The following is a 27046-nucleotide window of genomic DNA, read 5'->3' as shown; positions in this document are numbered from 1 at the left end:
AAGATCCTGTTAAATACAAACAAATTACACACAAATCAAAAGAAAAAGAAAAAAGTAAAGTGGGAAAATCCAATATTAAAAAAAACAGCAAAAACAACCTAGCAACGAACTGAAATTGAAAAGACAAAAAAAACAAAAGGAGGCTAACTAATTGATTGACAGATTAACTAAAAGACAGATGTTTCGCAGCTGTATAATTCTAATTTTATTAATATTCATTTTAGTTTCTTATTCTATTGTACATAGTAAGTTATCTCTCTCTTTTTTGTTTTAATGATTAATTAATTAATTAATTATTATACTCAATTATAATTTAATTAAGTTATTTTTTTATATTTTATTAAATTTATATTAATTTTTTTGGATAAGTAATTACTCGAAACAATATCACAGCTTGTTATTAGGAAGTGATGGTTATATTTTTTCTGGTTAGCATTTTTTTTAGCGAGTTAGTTATCTACGGGATGAGGTCGCTAACCTCATGCCTAACCCTCCTTCTTTACTCGGGCTTGGGACCGGCAGTAACTCTAGAAGAGCTACGAGTGGAGTTATGGTTTTTGTTTATCAAATCTAATCAATTTTTACTTTACAAAAAATTTCGATACTTCAATAATACTGTCTCTGTATGTAAATAACTTTTTTTCTTTCTGAGAAGAAACTGACAACTTCTTTTGTAATTCATTCAAACATTGTCTTATCGAATGGATCTAAATAGATGTTTTATATCTAAACAAATTAAAAATGAGTTATTTTTTGCTAAGAAATTTGGGACTTATTAGCTGGATATATTTATCTGAAATAGGGTGAAACGGGCATCCTGGATCCCACTGATAGCCACTAACCATCTCTGTTTGTAATCCTTGTGACTTAAGGTAATATAGAGGCAATCCGCACAGGATGCAAATATGCTAATAAGAGACTGATCAATTGCAATCCTAAACATCAATAGGAAGATTCAAATAAACACTATCAAATGAATTATTGAAACAATTCGATAATTTGATGCAACAAATTGACCTGATTAATTCGATAGACGACTTTGTTTATTTATATACATCTTAATAAAAGCAATAAAAGGGGGTTGTTTTTGGAGATTTTTAGTAATTTTTTTATATATAGTTGAAACCATGAACCAATTGAAGCTAGACCATAATGGAAAACCTGGAAGCACTTGACGGCAGTTTCGTCATATTGTGAGACTCCTCCTTAACTTTTCAAAAGGATTTTATAAAAGAGTAGGTAAAACTCCACATTCAGATTAGATTCATGACGCAGTTCATTTTTTCAAAACATACTTTATCGTGAAACAGAAAATGACTGAGCGAAGAGATAATCATTTTGAACCTTTACAAACTTGTACCATAGGTCCGTCAATATCGTAACCCTACTAGTATAGATCGATGAACCTTGTAAAACTCACTAATAAACTCCAAAACTCAATAAGTACTGATTCCTATAAAATATTGTTAAGATCCTATTGAACGTACTTTACAAATCTCTACTGCTATTCATATATAACTATTTAAGGTTATCTTTATCATTAGCTGCCATGATTCAACAGAATACAAGAAATCATGGAGATGTAAATAAATGTTTTGTTCCATTTTTAGACTATTCAGAAGATTGCAACCATAACTCTATCAAACAGATCACGATACTTTGCAAACTACCGAGTTGAAATTCGATGATCCGCCTCTTTTTTTCTAAACGTATCATTTTCAATAAAACAGATTGTTTTAACATGAATAAGAAAAAAAAATTCACATTCCAAACACTAAACAGATATTCAAGTTTTAATTCATTATGTCAAAAATATCATTTATTTTTAGTATTTAAACAATGAATCAAGTTTTGTTTGCCAAATAACTTTGAACTAAGATCTCACAATAAATCTTTTCTTTTACTGTATTGTAAGTATGGATAACTGTATAAATCATTGGACTACCTAGAAACTTGAATTTTATGTTTCTTTTCTTTTCTTTTTTTTTGTTCTTTTACTTCAACTGTTCATTGTAGACTATAACTTCTATAAAACTTCATTAATCAAAAATTCATGTAATTTTGTGAATACATTTTACATTTATAAATGTATTCAGAAAAAGAAAAAGGAATATAACACAATTTCAAAGATTCTATAACTTATTTGTTTGTAGAATATCTCGGTGACTTTTAAACAGGGAAACTAATCTTAGCAACCGGATTTACGAGGGAACAATTTGTTTTATTGACTAATAGCCAAAATACCTTCTTATAGAAACTATTGAACGAACTTTATATATATAAGATAAATATAAAGAGTATGACTCAACCAAATAAGAAGTCCATAACTACATTCAATAAAATATGGAACAGATATAATTTAAATGTCATCGTGACAATCATCGTTTTATTCATGTATGAAACTTTCAATGATGAAAAGATCTCAGTGTATCCAATATGTATGTATCGATAGATTTCTAATAAATACTTAAATGTTGGGAATTCCTTCAATCATAATGTAGTGAACGAGAATACAAGTGGGGAAAATAGAAACTGAGAACCATTCAATAAATATTTCATTTGCAAAATGTCAATCAATTTTCACAAATTTGATTGTTTTTTTTTGCAAATATCAGTCAATCGTTTCATATTTCATTGTTTCTTCGTTTCCGCACCAGTCATTCTCTGTTCTCATTTTCTTTTTCTCGAACTTCATAATTTTCTGCCACCAGGTATTTTACTTTTCATTGATGATAGATACTACTTATATCTATCGACATCAGTAGGACACACCACAATAATAATATTTGTTATTATTTTAACTAGGGATGGAAGGCATGCAAATACACATCTCTTTAAATAGTTAAGCGTGTTTTTTAACCTTTTCGTGTTTTATTTAAAGTTGTTTGAATGAAAGACTCACGATAAACACTAGTTTATCACTAGATTAGGTTTGATTTAATTATTATTATTATTATTGTTTTTATTTCAGCACAAAATGTAAACAAATATGCACTGGGAAATTTTAATTAGTTCAAGCTAAAAAAAGAAACTGAACACATATGTCTCATATGAAATTCTTTTTCATATAACTGGGTTATAGAAATTCTCTTCATGAACATATGCTTAAGTGAAAAAGATTTAAAGATTTAATAGATTTCTCTCATTAATTGTGAAATCAATGATTGATAAAGATTTAACGAATCGGACCAAAAAAAGGCTTGACTGTTCCCACTTTCTAATTTCTGTATCTATAGTCGAAGGAAAACTTGTATTCTCTTTACTATTTGGGACTGCGGAACAAAATAACATACCCTACTAATGACGGATTAAGTCTAAAAGGCAATTATATTATTATAAAAGTTATAACAGTTTAAGATGATTGTGCTAAAGGCAAAAGGTGTGATTAGAATTTTAATGATGCTTTGCTTGGTAATTGCTTTCTTTCTGAAAAATTCTACTGAATATTAATTTTTCTGCGCATGCTTATTATAATTGAAACGTTTTCAAACCCTAGGTTACTGTAAGTCATGAATTGTTGTCTAGTTGAAAAATAGATAGAAACAAGTCTGGTGATTTGTGATAAGAAGTTTTGAGTGACCGGTAAAATATTTACAGTTAATTGCTGCTCGTAAATGAAAGTTACTAGCCTACCCGATAGTTCAAGATGAACACGATACTCTATTAACATTCTTATCATGTTTGAATATATATGTATAAGTCTCTAAAGTACACAGAAAAACAGTTTGTGTGATCGGTTATATCAGTTAGTGATCATATTTTAAATTCCGTTAATTGTATACCTCCCATATAAAACTTTATATTTATTCATTAACAATAGTCGACTATGATTTTACTTTTCACCAGGTCTATTTTTTTTCATTGTTGAGGTAGTCAATTGAATAAAACTACTTCTGTTATTAACGTAAAACATTACGTAGCTAAAAAGCTCTATACCGTGTATGTTACATGGTTAGAGTTAGTGGATGAGAAGTTATGGGCACGTACCTCACGCCTTTTGGTACTCATCACCAAGGTACATGCGTAACCATGAGACAACCGATAGTTTCTGATGGATTCAAACTTGCACCTCCTAAGATCTTAAACCACCTGACATCTCAAAACACTGCACGCGGTCTCTGGTCATTTGGATTGGTACTATAGGGCTGGACAAGTATAAAATCAGCCACTACTCAATGACCAATCAACTACCGATATCGCGTTTAATTATCTAGAGATAAATGTTAATGAAATGTAAATTAAACCACAAATGTCTGCTATCAGCACTTCTACTTAAAGTAAATTTCTATGCAGTTATAATTAAGTATTCACAAAATATGGTGTCATTCCTGGTAAGTCATTAAACAAGAAGAACATTCCTATTTAACAACATGTGTATAATTTATAGATTGTTGTATATAGTGAATAAGCTAACAAACGTATACAATTATATTTCATCACTGAATATTGTTAGATTATTCAGTTTTATTTCACATAATATTATGTTTGCTACGGATGTCGACAGATATAAGTAGTATGTATCATCGATTAAAAGTGAAATACCTGGTCGCAGAAGGTTAAGAAGATCAATGAAAAGAGAATGATTGCTGTGGAAATGAAGGGACAGTGAAGTCTGAGATGATTTACTGATATTTTGTAAATGATTTATTTACTCTTTTGTTCTCAGATTTTACTAGGTGATTCTGTAATTTAGTGTTGAAATACATTCGATTGTTCCCATTTGTGTTCACGTTTACTAAAATATAATAACCAATTCAGTTTATTTCTTTAACTCTCAAGCTGTACCCCCTGGTATATTGTTTCTTTTTTTGTAGATACTCTTCCCAGTGAACAAAATCATACAATTGTTTTGTTAGATTTAAAATCAGGCAACAATAATCTATCTATTCATCATTATCTTTCAAATATTATTCAATCAATGATCAATAAACAAGATTCATTTGAACAAAATCATTATATTAAAACTGGTTCTATAATTACAATAGATTGTATTGTATTTAGTATAAAAAATAAGTTTAGAAATGAATTATTCAACCTTATTAAACAGCCTATACACCAACAACCTGTAAATAGACATTTAAAACGACTATACTATACTGATTGTGCATTAATAAATAACAAAAGTGATTTATATGGTATTCATTGTAATTATTTATCATTTAAACAAAAGATTACAAACAATAAGAATGAATTGAATGAATATAACAAGTTTCCATATAAACAAATAGATATTTTTCGATATACAATTTATCAAGTAAATAATAGTTTCAATGGACGTTGGATATGTTATTCTGATGATGATAATAATAAGTCAAGTAAAGTTCATAATCTTATTATTTCAGGTATGCCTCTTTTTAAAAAAAAATATTTGGAACATTTTAATTTAATAGTTGAATTCATGAGTTAATTAAAGCTAGACCAACATGAAAAACCTGGATTCACTGGACGACCGTTTCGTCCTAGTATGGGACTGCCCCTAAATGCCCTGGTACGGTCAAGAGTGGGGGAAAGTCCGCTCACATGGCAACGCGTATATAGCCTCTGCCAGGAAAAACCCACTCACTGCCTTCTCACACCACGGGTGTTGTTTACGAAGTTGAGAGGACTAAAAGCGAATGTCCGGCGCCTTAACCGCGTTGGTGGACACGGAAAGTCCACCTAGGGGAGTTGGAAACCCTGATTCCAAACCAATGGTGCACATGGGCTTCAGGATCCTGAAAGAACAAGTGGCTACAATGGGAGTGCATCTCTTTACGATGCCCCACTGCTATGTGAATCAGATCTTTAGGTCAAAGGCTCGGGGCGTGGCAGTATTACAGCCCTCACACAAAGCAAATGAGATTTGTGCGGCGCATATATATCTGGTGCCCCCTTGTACCAATATTTATGTGTTTAAATAAATAAGTAAATAAATAAATAAGTGTGGGACTCCTCAGCACTGTGCATCCGTGGTCGTGCCACGCGGGACTCGAACACAGGACTTATCGATCTCGCGCGCGAACGCTTAACCTCTAGAGCGCTGAGCTGGCTAGCGTGTAACGGTATTAATATCTAACTTCAACCAATCCAAATATTCTAATGATTGTCTTTTTTTGTTGAAAAAAATGCATAATTTAAAAAATGTTTCTAAGCTGTGTTAAATCTACCTGTGGATTATATTCTATCGATTGTTTCGAATAATGAAACACACACGTTTCTCACTCCTAGACGTTGAACAAGTTGATGTTAACTAATTGATCAGATAGATAGTGAATTGTTAGTCAATAAAAGTATTATTGAGAAAACTGACACTGATATAAAATTATAGTTAACTAAGGAGTTCTAAGAGGATAAAACTATTCTTTTATAATCCCACTACTAACTACTTTCCGAGATATAACTCAGCATATAAGTAATATCACTTTCTCGATTGATATTTTTAATTATGATGTTTTACTATTAGAAAGTTTTAATGATGTAATTATTTACTGAATATGAAAACTATTCAAAATTCTATCATTTGTACTTTAAAAATGCTCTGAAAAACTGAATGCACTAGTGAACTAATTACATTAATTTATCAATATACATCTCAAATGAAATTTATATTAGTAACATTTCGAACTCATTTTCATGTACTAAGATGTTAGAAGGCCCAGGACAGAGTGGGTTGGAGAATGTTTGTCGACGGCCTATGCTCCATAGGGGATAACAGGCGTAAGTTAGTAAGTAAGATGTTAGAAGGCAGTAAGAATTATTTTCCACGACCTCTATGATTTAATTAGACAATGTGTTTCTCATTTTTTGATGCTTTTAATATAACCAGTCACTTACTAGTAATCTATATCCTGTTTTATGACCCTCAGTATTGATTAAATTCTATCGGTTGAAATTGTAATGTAGCTACCATTATCATTTGATATATATCAATGTCCATTATTTGACGCCAGATTATTCAAGTACTTTACAAAGAACCTAATCCCAGGTTTTGTGCTAGTTGAAATTCATCAACTAGGCTTATTTGCTTTCTTAGTCAAGTGGTTGCAAATAATTGAGAAAAAACAGTAGTGAAATACTGAAGTTCTAAGATAGTTCATATTATCCAGTAACTTGTTAATCTTTATTAACCAATTATTTTATTAATTATATTATTATTATTATTTTTAATGACCGAAAGTCATGTTAATATAACACGGTGAGTAAATTCGTTAAGGTTACAATCTTTGAAAGGGTGATGAGATCTTTAATTTCAAATAAAACGTCTACATGAATGATGTAACTTTTAATTGTAGTAAATGAAAGCGAATTTTCAAAACTTATTTTAACTCTAAAATAACCCATTTCTGTTGAACGTAAACATGACATATGTTGTTCAGTTTGTTAACAAAGCTTTTGCAAATGAAAATCATTTAGTTTGAAAAAATCGTAATTCTTTTAGATATTCTTCATTACCAGTTGATGTATATTTTATCAGCAGTGACTAGCTTCAAGATATAACTCCTGAAGTTCTAATGAGAAGCATTGACCAATGAAGTCCAATCCGTGTTGAATGTGAAACAGTTATCCATCTCACATAATGGATTAAGGGTTGCGCTATATTATGGACTGATTAAAGTTAGACATTAACACTATTGGATGCTAACTCAGTGGTCTATAGATCAGGAGTTCGCGTGCGAGATCAAAGCTCCTGAGCTTGAGTTTCACGTGCAGGACTGTGGATGCGCACTGCTGGGAGTCTCATACTAGAACGAATTGCCAACCAGTGCTTCTGGGCCTTCTATGGTGGTTTAGTTTAGATCGATTCGTGATTTCAACTGCGAAAATGTTAGTATTTATTTGTGATATAACAAATATTATTTAAAGATTAGTTTCACAGTACTTTGATATATAAAAAGTTGGATGTTGTATTATCTATTACTTTCAATGAAAATAATTTATGATCATATCTACCACATAGCATAATGATTCGTTAGAATGTTCTTATTTAAAATTTCACACTCTAATAATAAATTATATAGCTTAGTGAATCATTAACACTGCACTATTAACGTTTATTGTATATTTCATTGAAAACACTTGTGTTTGAACTAGTTTTTGGTTAACCAAAGCCTTTTTGCATTCAAGTATATATTTATATATAAACGAAACTAAACGAAGATATAAAGTACATAAGGCCAAAATGTTTGACGCCAGAAAAGACGTAAATATATCAATTCGTTAATTATTTCAAACATTGAGAATTCATCATTATTCTCATTATCATTTCAGCATGTTCGTTGAAGAGGATCAAAATGATGTATTTATTAATTCTTCTAATGCTCCATAAAATTAATAACCTGGTATATACACACAAGTTGGATAAACTGTAGTCATACATAAAAAGACACCCCCTTTTAAAAGTCTCCCTGAAACACTCTTTTCTCAATCTAACAAAATATATTTAGTATTAATGAAGAACAAAAGATGATTTTATTATAGTTATCGTTTGTTTACGTTATTGCCCATTATTCAGTTCATCCTTTTTTTCTTGGTTAAAACATGAAAAAAAATAAGCGACCTATTTGCAGGTTAATTATGAAATGAAAAGAGTAAGCTTTAAGCTTTAAACAGTCAATTATAATACACTACAATACACTACACTTTAAAACATTTACATAAACAAGAATATAACTGGTGTTTCTTTTTAACTTTGGAAAGAATAATTAATGTTACCATTCTGTACCACATCAAGAAGATATTTGTGTACTAATTAGATAAGATACTTAAATACCTTTTCAAAGAATCTTTGTTTTTACAAAAATTTTCTTGGCACCGAAAAACCCCAACATTCATTAATCATATAGGCTGATAAATAATTTAAATTTCCGAGTATTTCCAAAACTAACGTGAATTACTGAATTTTGTTATCATAATTTGACATAATATAAACAAATAGCCTGAAAAATATATAACTTTAGTATAGAAAATAATAAATGCTAAAGTGTATTATGGAAGGATATAGGTGGAGTATTGTTGTCTGAGCTGGATAGTTTGGTCGCAGAGCTTTCATTATTCTTCTGATCAACATCATCAGCACAAATTTCGGGTAGAAGTGTTGATGATGTTGTTCAGAAGAATAATGAAATCTATAGGACCAAACCATCCAGTTCAGAGAACAAACCTCCACCTAAATCATCTATCTAAGCTAAAAATTCTTTACATCATTTCATGGAAGAACATTCTATCTCTGAAAGCAATATCTGTTAAACTAGGTATAAATAGCTTGTCTTAAAACAAAATATATCATATTAGCAAACTTGAAAGAATAATATTTTAGATAACTCTGAAAATTATCTGGTTATCAGTGATGATCATTGACCGAAAAACAGTCAAGTACGGAAGATCATTTGTAACTGTTTAGTGGACCATTAACATACTGAATAGTACAAACCAGCAAAAATCACTTAAAACTTAACAGACGTTTGCTTTTAAAGTGAAGTAATCATCATGAAAACAACCGTACTTCAGTGATTACTAAGAATTAATGTTGTGACTACTTATATGTACCTTAAACGTAAAGATAACAACATATGATTATGAACTTACCATATTGCATAAATAATAATCAAGACAATTTATTGTCTTTTATTCAAGGACGTCCATATAATTGCTAACTCTTTTCGATATGGTCTTCTCTTCAGTTACGATAAAAGGATACAACTGAGGTTGTATTTTAGAGGTTCATCAAATGAATACGTTTAGTTTTAACGTCAGTTACAATATTTTCAAATCATTTCCTAGTGATTTTTCGTCTTCTATTATAGATTGTCTAGCTTAGATTACATCTCAAGACTCGTATAACATCCATACTAAAAAATGCTTTGATAGACAAATACTCTTCTTACTTTTTACATGTCGATTCTTTATAAAATACTTTACCATATATTCGGTATGCTAATATTTAAGAGTTAAAATAAACAATGATTTTTCAATTTTACGGGATTGAAAAAGATCTAAAGAGTTATAAAATAAATTAGTAATCAATATTTCCGCGCTCTTTTTTAAAATTCCGCCAAAAATGAAAATGTATTTCATTTCATTCATTTGATTGTTATTACTTACTTACACCTGTTACCCCTCGTGGAGGAGCATAGGCCTCACACCAGCATTCTCCATCCAACCCTGTCCTGGGCAATCCTTTCCAGTTCTTTCCAGTTAACATTCATCCTTTTCATATCTGCTTCTATTTCCCGACGTAATGTGTTCTTTGGCCTTCCTCTTTTCCGCTTCCCTTCTGGATTCCCAGTTAGGGATTGCCTCATGATGCAGTTTGGTGATTTCCTCAGTGTATGTTCTATCCACTTCCAACGTCTTTTCCTAATTTCCTTTTCAGCTGGAAGCCGATTTAATTGTTATGGTATTTATTTATTACAGCAAAAAAATAGTAACTGGGCAAAATGATTTTTTTTATAGTTTAAATATTAGGCAAAAAAGGGTGTTGTTTAGTTTTCGTAATTATGAATTATTCACAATGTGTCCAATGATTGCTGTCATGAACATGATATAAGAAAAACAAGCGTTTGATAGCTAATTTAATAAATAAAACATTTTTGTTTTGAAGTAGTTTCCGTTGATCTTTTTGTAGTTTTATAGACTGTGACTAAAATATTCAAGTCACATCAGAGTACTATCGTCTATCAAACTTGTAATAATTAATCATTTTTTGAATAATAAAATGTACCGAATGACCTTTATGACTTCTAAAAGTATAAATTTAAATAAATAATATTGAATGATAGTTTGAAGACGATCTCGTCATCAGTGAATAGACTTGTTCAGTATCAAAGATATTGCTGAGATAAACCCTAAATGATAGAGAATATTAGTGAATGTTTTAAAAAAATGATAAATTTTGGTTAGCATCAACCGTAGTGAGACTGTCAGTGTTATTATATAAAAAAGACCAGACATCTTGGTATTATTCGTCAAATGACATTACTAAATAAGTAACGTAACCGATTTGCTTGTGTTGAAAGTTTAAATATATTCATGCTTTTCATGTTTTTAAATGGTCCGACATTTTAAGAACTTGTCTGAACCTTTTTTATAATTGAGTGGTCTATCGGCTAAGTGCTCGCGCGCGAGACTTATAGGTCCTGGGTTCAAATCACGCAAGGCGGCATCGTGGATGCGCACTGCTGAGAAGCTCTACAATAGGATGAGATGACCGTCAAGCAGTGCTTCAAGGTTTTCCATGGTGGTGTAGCTTTAACTGATTCATGATTTCAACTATATAAAATTATTAAAATCTCCACAAAACCCTCTTCTGAAATATTTTACCTAATTTCATAATGACAAAGTTCTCCATTATTGAAAATCCTCTCTATAGATACCAAACTCACGACAATAATAACGCTTTATATGAATTTCTCTAATGAATTCAATTCAACTGCTTTGAATTTAACATTGACATCAATCTACTTAGTTTTTCTCTTATTTATCAAACTGCAAAAAGGTAAGCAAAGATGGATAGTGACTAGCAGTGGAATCCTGGATGCGCGTTTCGTCCTATTTGGAACTCGTCAGCTGAATGTACCTGCATCTCAGAGTTGATGTTCACTCTGGGACTTGAGCCCAGTAACTTCTGCTTCAAACGCCATCTCGTTATCCACTCGGCCACTGAGTCCTGATAGCCACTTGCTTGTGAATTAAGGCTATATCGAGGTAATACGCACAGTATGCACATATACCAATTAGAGACTGATCATTTGCAGTCCTAACACATCGATGGGAAGATTCAAACAAACAATACTAAATGAATTCAAACTGCAAATAGTTTATATTTTCATTTTTAAGAAAATTACTTTCGTCTGTTTCATAGTTTCATAGTCTATTATCTTATTTTCTTTACTCCTCCTACTTTCATATTTCAATTCCGCTATTATCCTTTCCGACATGTAGAAAACGATAGTTTTATGATTGTATCAATTTCTTTTTGAATGTTATATATATATATATATATATATACATATTCTGGTGTTTCATTTAGAGTATATCAGTATAGAAAACTAACAAATATACCCAAGGAAAAAAACTATTTTTATCTCCCAAATAATAAAGGAAAATATTACTATTTACAAAACAGAACTATACTAAAAAGAAATTACCTACATATTCTTTTCTTACCCGAGAATGAAACGATTTATCTCTAGCCAATATCCATCCTTTTTCTCACCTCATTTTCAAAGTAATAAAGTTAAAGCTTTTTTTTTCTTTTTCTTTTTTTTTAAAAAAAATAAGGCATAAAAATTATTGTTATAAAATGGGGGTGAATTCCTTGTTAATAGTTTCTTTCAGTTATAATAAACTGTTTTAAACGAGTTATGGGTGAATTTTTTTCGAAAAAAAAACAGATTTGTTCCCCTTTTGAGTAAGTGTACATGTACTGTATAGTGTAGACAATAATATTACTGATAGTCTGAGTGTTTGTCTTCTTTTTTACATACGTTTGCCAACAACAACGGAAAGATTGCTTGTAGTAATTAGGTTTAGAAATTGTTAAAAAACTTCACTATACAGTTCCTTTTTTATACATGAATATCTGTCTGTATAAACTGGTGTTTATACTGTATAACAGAAGACTGGTGTTAATAGTAAAGTTGAAATATATGCAAGTTATAATTATTTTATAAACTTATAGCATCTTATATATTGACAGTTTTTGATATTAACACTAACAAGCTATATTTTCTCTGAATACAGGTTTGTTATAAATATATATCTAAATAAGTGTATAGTATTTTTACAAGCTTCTTTATAGTAATTCGATAAATGTGAAAAGTGAATTTTGATTGATGTAGTAAATGGATCAATGTTAGACCACCATTGAAAACTTGGAAGCACTAGACGGTCGTTTTATCCCGGTATGAGACTCGTCAACAGAGCCATCTACGATCCTGCGCACGGGACTCGAACCTAGGATTTATCAGTCACGCGCGCGGACGCTTAAACTCTAGACAACTAAGCCGGCTATCAAAGGTGTTAATGTCTAACTTTAACCAATCCATGAAATTGTGCCACCCTTCATCATTGCCTTCAATGAGTTACTATCTTACAACAGACCTACCAAAGAGTCCATACTAGGACAAAACAGCCGTCCAAGGCTTCCAGGTTTTCCATAGTGTTCTAGCTTCAATCGACTAATGAATTCAAATATTAAATTACTAAAATCTCCACAAAACCCCCTTTTGATAAACCTGATACTTTCATATAGGTTCTAATTAACTCTAGCATCCCATGTTTACATATATTCTAATTAAATTTTTAACAACTAGATTATTATTATTACTATACATCTGAACATAATTAATTATTATTATTATTATACAAATAGTTTTTTTAAATTTATAATTGAATCTTTTAAATAAATTAAAACTCTACCAAATCTAATTAATTTAGTTCTCAGTTAATTTAAGTAATATAAATAAGCATCAATGAATTTATTTTTGTTCTTTTTATTCAGTTATAAATAGTCTATTTATTATTCACATAATGAATAAAGATGAAATTATGATGTGAAAATAAAGAACAAATATAACCAAATCGGGTAATTTCATACAATTGTTAAATTCACTTACTATAGTTTGTTTGAATCTTCCCATTGATATTTAGAACTGAAACTGGTCAGTCATTTATTGGCATATGTGCATACTGTACGTATTGCCGCGATATAGCCTGACCATTTGCAGTCCTAAACATCAATGGGAAGATTCAAACAAACGATACCAAGTGAATTTAAACTTGACCTCATTGCACAAGCAAGTGGTTATCAGGACTCAGTAGCTGAGTGGATAACGCGGTAGCATTTGAAGCGAAAGGTACTGGGTTCGAGTGCCAGAGTGAACATCAACTCTGAGATGCAGGTATATCCAGCTGACGAGTCCCAAACAGGACGAAACACGCGTCCTGGATTCGACTGCTAGCCACTATCCATCTTTAAATAAATAATTGTCGAAATAACTTTCTTCCACCTAATTACTCGATATTTGACCTGAAACGATGTGAAATAATGATGTACAGTTCAGAAACTCATAAGCTATAAAAATATCTTCCGATAATTTGAAATTAAAAATTTTAAAATCAGTATTCGATAAACCTGATCTTTATTGATACTTCGAGGGAAATCTAAAAGTATATACCGTAAATCGAAAAATAAAAACGGAAGCATCTTTCTCAAGATAATGAAATGACTACAGAAACTAATGGACATAATCATAAACTGAAATAAATGAGACCCTTTACATAATATACCCAGATGTTTTTTATGAACAGTAGCAAGTTATCAAATGTGTACTATTTCATTGTTGTAATGAATTCATTTTAATTTTCAGATTCACAGGATTCTGAAGTTCAGTCACATATTCATACTCCAACTCCTTCTACTACTTCAGTTCATGTTAAGTGTGATTATACACTTTCGTCAAATGTAACAAATATCACTGAGTTACACAAGAATAATTCAAATGAACACAATAAAAATCTCATGAATGTCAAAACAATTAATTGGGAGTTATTATTAAATCCATTTGATCAGTTAAAGTTGAATGCAAAAAATAAACGTAATGGATTTGTACATGATGAAGGCATAGATTTGTTTACACCAAAAATCAATAGATTCACTGATCCTGAAGTAAGCAAAAGAAAAATCGATTGTCAGATAACAGGTCAACAACAACGTCGTGACAAAAGACAGGTTGATTACGATGTTTATTGTAAGTTGAGGGAACGAATTCTTCGATTTGAAAATAAATAAAGTATTATTATGTGCTTCTTACTTACACTTACATAAAATCAATCATTTCTTACACAAGGTTCATATAATTACTTACTTTTTTTATGTCACTTATTTTCAAAGTTTAATTTGAACACAAAATACTAATAATTTGTAAATACTTTCCCATGTAAAGATGACTCTCGCAAGTCAACAATTGAAAATCAGTCCAACAGGGTCTGTTGTGAAATAGTAACTCATTGAAGACAATAGTGGATGTTTCGCTGAATTCCGTGGATTAGTTGAAGTTAGACATTAACATCGTTGGATGCCGGTCAGATCAGTGGTCTAGAGGTTAAGCATTCACGCGCGAGACCGATAGGTCCTGAGTTCGAATCTCGCGAGGCGGTATCGTGGACGCGCACTGTTGAGGAGTCCCACAATAGGACGAAACGGCCGTTCAATGCTTCCATGTTTTTCATGTTAGTCTAGCCTCAATTGACGCATGATTTCAACTAATTAAATTATTAATTTGTTACTGATAAATACATCAATATCGGCAACTTCCAAGATGTGATCCTTCATCTTTGAGTCTAATATTTTATTCTTCTTCTGCCTAAGGCATTGATTGTATTCTTTGTATAAAATTACAGACTCTGTAGCCCAAAACGGTTACCATTCTTGCTTTGTGAAAGTTTCTTCCACAAAACTAGCTATTTAGATTTGTACTCATTGTCAAGTTTTATTTTTCATCAACACTGAACACAAGAAGCTAAATAAAAAAGAGTGATTCATGATTTAAGGATACTTCTGAAGAATAATTACTTTACATATCCATCAAAAAAACATCTCTCTTTTATTGAGGCTGAAAATAAATTGGATAGCTAATCTATTCATTCGATGGGAAAATATTTAAGCCTGCTATATGTGAAAAGAAAACGGTTATAATGATTAATAATTTTGTATAGCTAGTATTAATAAATTAATTTCATAATTGTGAATTTTGTAACATATGTAAATCTGTTTGCAGCAAGATAATCACTGAAAATCAGCAAGCAGTGGATAAGTGTTTTGTTCCAATGTGAAATACCTCATCGATCCTGCTCCATGGCTTTAAAATAGATTAAAATCAGAACCTTCATGCTTTGTGGGGGCTCAACTTCTAGATCATTTTGTTGAGATTAAACAGTTGGTATTTTCAACTCATTAAAGACTAAATTCCTGGGGTAATTTACACGATTCTAGTAAAAACTTGTAACCAGTAGAGTCCAAACATTTTATGTGTAAGGCAATTATACACCAATAGTCCCGGATAACCCTCACTCAGTACTACCAAGTGACTGAAGTCAGGAATCCCAACAATTGAATCGAAACCCGATGGTTTGAAACGTAAGTCGTCGCCAAAATGTCTGGAGGTCGTGGGTCCTAGTGACACCTTTAACCCACACAGACAAGAAGTCTTATATGGGGTCGAAACATCTGCACAGTACTTATTTGATCCCAATGGTTGCCTTACTACAGTCAATCTCCGGCGTACAACTCAAAAATATTGAAAACCGTTTATATTTATCTAGACCCTCAAAGTGATTAAAAAAATTATTTCAAATATTTCAACAAATATTACAAATCTGTGTTTCGTACTATTTTTATGACAATTCATCTGATCTACTAATTTAAATCCTTCTAGAAGTAAAAAAACCGAAATACCAACTGATTATTTTTTAAATGGTAATCGACACATAAGCAACAGTGATCAATGATAACCATTCAGTTTAATAACATAGCGTATTTTCATCACCAGCAAAAATTAAATAACCAGCTGTCTGGACGTTCATAACTACCTATCATCTAAATGTTTTGCTACATATTAGATGAGTTTTCCGAGGATATATAGCTTATATTTAATTTTAAAATAATGTTTACTAAATGCTTCAATTGTAAAACATTGAATAGAATGGCACTAAATTAATCACTTTAAAGTGATACACATTTCTGTGAAACTTCCTCCAATATTTTATGTTGCATCAGTTTGAATTGCGGATACGTCAGAATATTGATTTTCATTGTTTCATTTAAGAAAATGATGCTCATAAAGAAAATTCTTCAGTATTATACAAATAGGAATTATTCAGTTAATCCACCTACACAGATATCACGGGTCATCGTTTGGCATTTTGTACAGTTACATATCCAGTACTCCTTAATTTAAATGACTTTTTAGCTGTTATCGATAGATGATGGCTAAACTACTATCAACATGAATATTCTTCAGATTGAGTTTGTCAAGGTACGAAATTTTCTCTATGCTTAACTATACAATTGTTATATCCATGAATATTAATTCTTGATTAGTGAAGACATGAGATGTACTAAGAAATCCTGCATAAACATGCTGATTATCTTCAAAAATATTGTCAGAGTTAAAATAATACAGCGAAATTCAAAAATGAAAGTCATGTCCTTTTGACATTCTATGAATATACGACGAAAACATCGTCATCGAAATTAAACCCAGTAATCATAGTTCTAGGATTTTAATCGAATGTACCTGACAATCGTGTAATATCAAAATACGTAACCACTTTTCTCATTTCCGTTTAAATAATACTCGCCCTGGTATATATTTTATAAACTATTTCATTTTTTATTTATAGATCCATCTAAATCTGTTCGTTTGGATACAAACCTATCCCCAGATTACTTTGTTCAAGTTGGTACTATACTTGAAATAAAATGTACTGCTGAACCTGGTAATCCACCTCCAAAATTATCACTTTTACGTCAACGATTTGATGAATCTAAGGCAACAGTTATCCAAACTAAAACAAAACATCTCAGTCAGTCAAATTCTTTTATGAATACACATAAAGACATAACTCAAGAATTTATGGTCACATTAAGTGAAGAAGATAATGGTGCTTCTTTTTTCTGTGAAGTTACTAGTACTGGGATCAAATCAAGCAAAGCCCGTTCTGATAGTGTACGATATAATGTATCATGTAAGTATTTCGACAACTACAAATTTTATTTATTGATGTAGATTAATTAGAATTTTTAATGCAATAGTTTAAAGATATGCCAACGTTCTTGTTGAGTCAAAACCTTTAACTATCAGCTATCACTGAATAAAATAAACTTATAGAACTAGTATTGTTTTGACAAGGATTATTCTTAGAAAAAATATTGATAGACTATATAATTTACTACTATTTTTCTTTGAAGCATTAAGAATCAAAAAAGAACGATCCTAAAAAAAATGTTATATACATTTTGCTAACCACGTAGAAATACATAACAACTAATATATATATGAACTTTCGTCTAAATTAGAGCGAATAGTTTCACAGTATTCGGGCGCCGAGTTGATGTGAGACATTAAATAGGAATAATATATTTGTAACTAGTAGTTTTACAAATTAAACTTCTGTAAAGGTCACTATGGAGATCTTTCTACTGATTTACAATTGATATGATGGAAAAATACAGTTGCTTATATAACGTTCAAGGAAAGGAATAATACAACAGTAGACTACTTACATTTACTTTTCACTATTCAAAAATGCACAGATTTTTATCGTTTGATTAATGCTATCAAAGTTGCGAAAACAAGTAATTGTACGATGTTGTTAATACGAAATTGAGTCTTGACTATTAGTTGAACTATAATGTAAGTATGCGAATTGTAATTTATATAAAAAAGAGTATTAAAATTTGAGTTAACTGCCTAACAGACACAAACGAAAGGCTTCATGAACTTGGTTCCTTTTATAAATGTAAGGCAAATACAATGATTTGAGCAGGATTATGTGACTGCATTATATTTCCTTGATTCCTTTCAGTACTTTGCCTTATCCTTGATGAAAAATAACTTGATTGCTTATAATCAAATACTAGTACCTATAAATAAATGAGGTTGATAACTTAATATAATGGTTAAATTTGAAAATTTCAGCTATATTGAAAAATTAAACTAAGTAAATACAAGCGAGAAATACTTTTAGAAAGAGCCATATGACTGACAGGGGATCAAGAGGACGGTTTTAATAGATAAAGATGCTTACTTACTTACTTACTTACTAACACCCTTTGCTCCTCGTGAAGGAGCATAGGCCGCTTATCAGCATTCTTTATCCAACTCTATCCTGAGCAGTCCTTTCTAGTTTCTTCCAGTTGCTATCTATACTTTTAATGTCCGCCTCCAATTCTCAGAGCAATGTGTTTTTCGGCTTTCCTATTTTCATTTTCCCTTAAGGATTTCAAGTTAGAGCTTACCTCGTGATTCAGTTTGGTGATTTTTACAATGTATATCCTATCCGTTTCCAAAATCGTTTCCTAACTTACTCTTCAGCTAGAAGTTGGCTTGTTCTCTCCCACAGTAGGCTGTTTCTAATGCTATCAAGCCAACGGACGTTGAGTATCTTACGTAGACACTTGTTTATAAATACTTTTACCATTTTGATGAAGGTTGTGGTGGTTTTCTAGGTCTCAGCTCCATACAGTAGAACTGTTTTGACGTTCGTATTGAAGATTGTGACTTTAATATTGGCTTTCATACAGTTGTTGTGAGTTCCATATGTTCTTCGACTTTAGGAATGCTGCTCTTTCTTTGACATCAATTGTAACTGGTTTGGTGTTTTCTGTGTTGTATTTGAGGATCTCGCTTTTTTCCTTGTGTATTTGAAGGCCTACTGCTACAGAAGCATCCGCTACAGTGGTTGTCTTAACTTGTATTTGCTCATGCGTACAGGACAGAAAGGCTAGGTGAACTGGAAAGTCCAAATCATCTATTTGCATCTAACCTGTCCATTGTATTTCATGTTTCCCTTAGGATTTGGAGGTCTTCATAATCCAGTCAACTATCAGAAGGAAGAGAAAGAGGGAGGCTAAGCAGCCTTATCTGACACCAGTCCTAGATAAAAATTCAGATTTATCAATTACTAAGAAAGTATAGTAAAATACAGATAAACGAAGTCGATAAATAACGAACAATTTAAATATATATATATAGAAGTATCTAGGTAAAGATTACTTTCCAAAATATGCGACGATATTATCGACCATTTATTGTAGTTTAACATAATCTACGAAAACTATAAAAAAAAACACCATTTTGTATTGTTTGTAACAAAAGTGTTTCAATGATCGAAAATTAAAGAAAAGAGGTAAATATAAAGAAACGTTATATCAGTTAACAAATATTTTAATGGATATCAGTTTTGTTCTTGTCTGATAGTGGAATAAACAGATTACTTTAACGTTCAAAATTATGTTTAAATTTTATTGATGACAAAGAAAAGGGAAACTTAAAATCGCGTAAAGAGTACCATATTGTCTGTAGTGTAATGGCAGAATACAAATTGGATTTATTGATGTAAGTAAATTTGAAAAAAATAGTTTAATTTAAACTAAAAAGAAAAAATCTAGTTTACGACAAAACTATAGACAGTTTAGTAGCTATTTCATTATAAATCATTTAAATCATACAGCTCACTGATGAACAAACAAATGAAATTTGATATTTTCATTTAAAACCTACTTTGTCCAACCTATATCCATCTGACGAGTCTCAAATAGGACGAAATGCGCATCCCAGATTCCAATGATAGCCACCATCTATCTTTATTTGTTATGCTTGTGACTTAAGGCAATATCAAGGCAACCCAAACAGGATGTACATATTACAACAAGAGGCTGATCAATCGTTGTCGCTGAAATTTAATGGGAAGATTCAAACAAACTATGCATGATGAATTCCACCTCACTATTTGTTCTTAGTATCCATAGTAATTAATTTAAAGTGAGCTAGTGTTGTGAACGGAACACTGTTTGGGGACAATCAAATGTATTTAAGCAAAGTTTACAGACCATCTCAGTACATTCTGATAACCAAACAATGAACAGTCAATTTGCAAATTAACAACCAATTGTTTCAATCTTCACTGTTTCTTCTCTAATTCCATTGCTCATACATTTTCCAAACGATTGCGCTTCATTTCAGTTCTTTCCTCATCGGTCTTCTGCGAAAATACATTCTACGTCTGACCAACACCATATACTACTTATATAGATATAAGTAGACCACACCACACTAGCTTCAAAGAATGATGGATCTAAACGACACTACATTGAATAAAATAAAGAGTTGTAGATCAAATGTAGACATGTTCTAGGGATCACTACTTACTTCAAATAATGTTCATTTTATGGTAGATTTACTATTACTTCTATACTATTTAAAATTTTCTCTCTTACTGATATATAAGTCTATTTACCAGTTTTTTTCCATCTTCTAAATCTTAAAAAATATAGTTTAAACTACGCATACATTTATGTTATCTTCTTATTTCTTTAATCTCATTCATTTTAACCTATATCTGTATAGAGGGCTTTCTTTTTTTCAATTATTGCAAAATACGGTTAACTGAAATGGTACATTTGTATACAATGTTAGACTTAATGTTTAAAGTGTTAATAGATTTCTTTTTTCTATAAAATTACTAAATGATCATTTGGATAACAACAAATAACAACATGCCTTTTATTTAATGATCAATAATGATATTTCTTCAATGAATGTAATCAACTTATGTAGTTCATTGAATAAAATATTAACGCGTGCTAGCGTGAGACTGATAGGTCCCGGGTTCGAGCCTCTCTAGGCGGGTTCGTGGATGCGTACTTTTAAGGAGTCCCACAATAGGACGAAACGGCCGTTAAGCAGTGCTTCAAGGATTTTGTGGTGGTCTAGCTCCAATTTACTTATGATCTCAACTATTGAAATTTCTTGTTTAAATGTTGTTTTGAGAATTGTCAACTTTTATTACCTTTTTTTTAAATTAATCTAATAAATCAGAAACTGAATGCTCCTAATCTAGCTAGATAAGAAATTTATGATCTAAGACAATTACGTAACTACAGAAAAATTATTATTATTAGATCAAACAATGGAAACATTATTATTGTTATGAGTAACTCTGATTATGATAGAAAAGTCGACGAATATCTCCACAATGGATCTTAACAAAAAAGATCATAAATAACAAATATTTGAAATAATATTGATGTTTGAATTCACTTAGAATTGTTTGTTTGAATCTCCCCATTGATGTTTAGGATTGCAACTGGTCAGTCTCTTATTGGCATATGGGCATACTGTGCGTATTGCCTCGATATTGCCTTAATGTACAAGCCACTATCCATCTTTGCTTATAATTTTGATGTTTGATTTTATTTCCTTTAAAAAGTTTAGATCAGATTATCAAGTGAAACGTTGAACTTACATGAAATTCATTCGCTGAGATATTACAACTACACTTTTTACATCTTAGTGTCTCATATCAACTCGACGCCCAAATACTTTAAAACTATTCAATCAAATTTAGACGAAAGTTCTTATTATATTAAATATAAATGAACATTTATGAGACTGAGATTTCGGTATTATATTCTATCAATCAATTAAAAAGATTAACTGGATCTAGTTGAATATGATTTTTTTTTTAATTTTAAGATTTTCTATCTTTTCTAACTAACATCAGGTAAATCTTTGTTACTAAGTTGCATAACATTTCCTTTTTTTAAATGATGCACTTTAATCAAAACATAAAGCATAAAAAGAAAGACAAAAAAAATGTTTCCAATTCAATGGTCATTTTACATGAAATAAACTTTATTTGTTATAAATCATATATGTACTGTATCATTTCATCTTTAATGCCGTTCCATCTACGTCATTATAAGTAATAAAGATTACACTTTCTTTCATTTTTCATGATTGAAAGAAGGGAACATTTAAATTACTTTCAAGTAACAATATATAATATTTAAAATTGTCTCAGTTATTGATCAACCAACAAGTAACAAATACATACTTGAATAAATATATTTGTATGGGTAACTACTAATAATACTTTAATGTCCAGTTCAATTATCTCAAACTAATTTACAAACATTTATCAGTATTTCATTGTTAGTAATTTTTAGTCAGAATAGTTCTAGCATCTACGATAGGTCAATATTATCTGGATCCCATTTATTCTCTTTATAAGCCATGAGTAAATGACCAACTCATGTACTAAGAATTAGGATCTAAGCAATGCATTCATAGGCATTATTATTATTAAATTGTTTTATTAATGAGCAAAGATGGATAGTGACTAACAGTGGAATCCAGGACGCGTGTTTCGTCCTATTTGGGACTCGTCAGCTGGATGTACCTGCATATCAGAGTTGATGTTCACTCTGGGACTTGAACCCAGTACGCACAGTATGCTCATATGCTAATAAGATACTGATCAATTGGAGTCCTAAACATCAAAGGGGAAGATACTGAAAGTACTGAAAGGCCATCCTTTCCTAGTATGTGACTCCTCAACAGTGCGCATCCACGATCTCGCTCGCGGGATCTATTTCTATTTGTTAACGGAAAAGGTTTTTAAACATTAAATTAATAAGTATAATTATTATCATATATTTCAAGTTATAAATACTAACATTATGTCTACACATTTATTTAGTTAACTTATCTGCAATTTTAATAGTTGAGATCATGAGTCAATTGAAGCAAGACCACCATGGAAAACATGGAAGCACTGGACGGCCGTTTCGTCCTATTATGGGACTCCTCAGCAGTGCTCATCCACGATCCCACCTAGCAAGATTCATGATCTCAACGATTAAAATTACTATAATATCCACAATACCACTTCTGATATTATCTGCAATCAGCCACGTATTTTGAAAACATACAAATAATGATAACAATGGTGAAAAAAATTAATTACATGAATAAGTTGTATGAACGTTTTTCAGGTATTAAAAACAAACACTATTTGTGCAATCCTTCCACTGATCAGATATAAAGGGAATAAAAATTTATCATTTTGAATTCATTTTGTACTGTTTGTTTGGATCTTCCCATTAATGTTTAGGGTTGCGATTGGTCAGTTTCTTATTGGTATATTTACATCCTGTGTGGACTGCCTTAGGTCACATCCATTATAAGCAGAGATGAATGTTAGCTATCAGTGGGATTTGAGATGCGCACTTCGTCCTATTCGGGACTCGTCAGCCGGATGAACCTGTGTCCCAGAGTTGATGTTCAATCCGGTACTAGAACTCACTACTGTTCGCTTCAAATGCTATCGCATTATCCACTTAGCTACTGAGACTTGATAACCACTAGCTTGTACAATGAGGCGAAGTTTAAATTCACTTGGTATTATTTGTTTGAATCTTGTCATTGATGTTTAGGACTGTTATTGAATTTTTACATATCTGACAAATGGTTCAGAGATGAACTGCCTATCCAAAAACAATTCATTCAAGTCTTTATTGTTGTCCCATATCAAAAATACATTTATCCTTTATAAACTACTAATCAAATAACGAACAACATTTCAAAGCTTAATAAGAGAAAGTATTCTATTTCATTTTATTCATTAATTTTGTAATAAAAACTCAGTGATCTTCAAATAAAGCTGTTGTATATAGAGCTTTAGAATCTTGCTATGCCGCGTACTACTAGACTACCTGACCAATTGTTATATCGTATGTGTGAGTGCGTACGTGTTTGCCCTGTTTGATATATGAACGCCCAATTAGAGAACAGTGAATTTACTGATCGGAGCTGTGATGCACAAAATCCGTATGAGCAGTCTTGAGTACTGTTCGGTCCTGCTATTTGCCTAGCCCAGCCAGTTAAGTCCAGAACACAAATAACAGCCTCTGCAATATGAATCGTTATTCACAAACATACTGGGTTTATATACAAACCAAACAGACCACATCGTACCAAAAAAATAGAAAATAACATTTGTACAATAATTGGCCAAATGTGTCTGTTAATAGAGGGAAAGTAATCGATAGACTGATGATAACTCAAGAATCATATAATAATAGTTCAAAGGACAAAATAAAGCTTATGATAATAGGAACACGAATATGAATAGTTTAGTTACGTAACAATTATACAATAGGAAATAGGCATATTACATTTGTCCATAAATAGACCTCAGATTTAACATTCATAATTCACCAGGGGATATAACACCAATCGAACCCGCAACGTCTCAAGAGAGAAGACAGAAGACTAGTAAGTAGGAATGTTATTCCCAAACAGTGTCAAATATAGTACAAAAATCTTATATATTTATAGTTTTCTGGCTAAAAGTAAATTATCATTTCGGACAGCCAATAGAATCATAAGGGGTCCTTCTCATTCATCCAATAGAGAAGCTACACGTCAACATTCTAGGATATTTCTCTAGCGATGACTAGATGGAATGTCTTCGGCTCTTTCTGGGCTTCCTGAGGCTTACTTGAGTTTGCCAACGAGCCATTCTAACAAAAGCCTAATCGTATTAAGGAATAATAATATATTTTATAAAACTACTGACTATACTTTGAACTTCTGAGTAGGAACATAGTCAATAAAAGGAACAGTCAATCTACAAAACTCTCAATAGTTTATCTTTTGTAAACCCATACACCAATAAAAGATGAAGAGTACAAAAATAAACGACTGAATAGATTCTATATAACAGATTTATTTATTTATACTTATCTCTATCGAATATTTGAACATAATTCGTTTCTTTTTTTCTTCAGTTCTAAATTAGAATTCTATAAAACTTTTTTTTCTAAAAAAATTGCTACATGGGATAGTAACTAACGAGTATCGATAATAGAAACAATTTAGACTGTAATAGAAACGTTTTGTTTTTTCCCTCTAAATTATTAAATGTCAATCATTCAACCAAATGTTTTATACTCTTTGTAAATTTCTTTATCTAATTAGATAATGAAGTGTGTATCTGAGTGTTCTTTTCTTGATTTAGATGGGTTAATGAATAGAAAGTTTCTGATACAGTACACAATGTATTTATGTTATAAACTTTATTGAAATATCAAATATTCTGTCTGGTTTGTTTTATGCTTTTAAAGATTTAATCAGTATGAAGAGAAGGAATTATTGAAAGTTAATTGGATAGTGTGAAGTTATTCGATTTAGTGTTCAAAAAGGAACAGTTAATATTTTTGTGGAATACTACCTTACCCAGTTCTCATAATGAATAATCTATCACTTAACAATGAAGTTAACATTGTAAGCAAAGATGGATAGTGACTAGCAATGGAATCCAGGACGCACGTTCCGTCCTATTTAGGACTCGTCAGTTGGATGTACCTGCATCTTAGAGTTGATGTTCACTCTGGGACTCGAACCCAGTATCTTTCGCTTCGAACGCTATCGCGTTATTCACTCAGCTACTGAGTCTATCTTTGCTTTTAATGCTTGTGAATTAAGGTTATATCGAAGCAATACGCACAGTATGTATATATGCCAACTAGAGGCTGAGCAGTCTCAGTCATAAACATTAATGGGAAGATATAAACGAACAATACTAAGTGAAATTCATGAAGTTAACACATTCAAACTTCTCTAATGAAGTAGAAGATTAGGATTTTCCTTCAGTTTTCATGATGGTCTAGCTTCAATTGACTCATGAACTCAATTATTAAATTACTATAATCTCCACAAAATGCCTTTTTGATTATAATGTGTAAATTTATCAACATTTAATCAATTATATATCTTGTAGAATATATATTACATAGTGTAATGTAAACATTTATTGTCCCATATAGCTATACAATCTAGTGATTCTGTGAATAGTAAATATTGACTGATTACTAGTATGCGTTTGAAGCGTATATTGATCTGGTGAGTCCTGAATAGGATGAAACCCGTTTCCTGATTTATACTTCTAGCTACAATACATATTTTCAATTGTGTGTTCAATATTTGATTACTTAAGATTTATTAACATTAGAATTAATGAAATCACATTTCTAAATCCATTTTCTCTAGCACTGGTTGAGGTTAGTCATTAACACCGCTGGATACCGGCTCAATGGTCTATCAGTTAAGTGCTCTGGCGCGATACTGGTAGATCCTGTGTATCGAATCCCGCGATCGTGGATGCGCACTGCTGAGGAGTCCCACGATAGGACGAAACGGCCGTCAAGCAGTGATTCCAGGTTTCCGATGGTGGTCTAGCTTCAATTGACTCATGATCTTAACTATATAACATTAGATAAATTATCTGTCTATTTTATCGCTATGTAATTAATCAGTAAATAACCTATGATAGTTTCAACTTTTATGAGATCAGTACATTGTTATAATATCAAACTTGAATAATTTCAGTTTAAGCAAAACATTTTATTATGGTAGATCAATATGATGATTACTTTTTAAGATAATCTTTAATATCAGTATGTAGTTGTGGAGATTGCTGAGTTTTTTATTGAGGTCAC

The 27046-nt window shown here is 31.2% G+C and overlaps 1 protein-coding gene across 1 annotated transcript in view; it reads left to right on the top strand.

The window, feature by feature from the left end:
• Positions 1–4918: 4918 nt before the first annotated feature.
• Positions 4919–27046, top strand: part of Smp_175510 (hypothetical protein) — a gene marked incomplete at both ends in the record, with an annotated part of 62970 nt that continues 40842 nt past the window's right edge. The window contains 3 exons of the mRNA XM_018798966.1: positions 4919–5342; positions 14349–14729; positions 17383–17727. Of these exons, the coding sequence (XP_018650802.1) occupies positions 4919–5342; positions 14349–14729; positions 17383–17727 (1150 nt within the window). The remainder of the gene's footprint in view (positions 5343–14348; positions 14730–17382; positions 17728–27046) is intronic.

This window comes from Schistosoma mansoni, chromosome 3, assembly GCF_000237925.1.
Source record: "Schistosoma mansoni strain Puerto Rico chromosome 3, complete genome".
NCBI lineage: Eukaryota > Metazoa > Platyhelminthes > Trematoda > Strigeidida > Schistosomatidae > Schistosoma > Schistosoma mansoni.
This window is presented reverse-complemented; position numbering and strand designations above follow the sequence as displayed.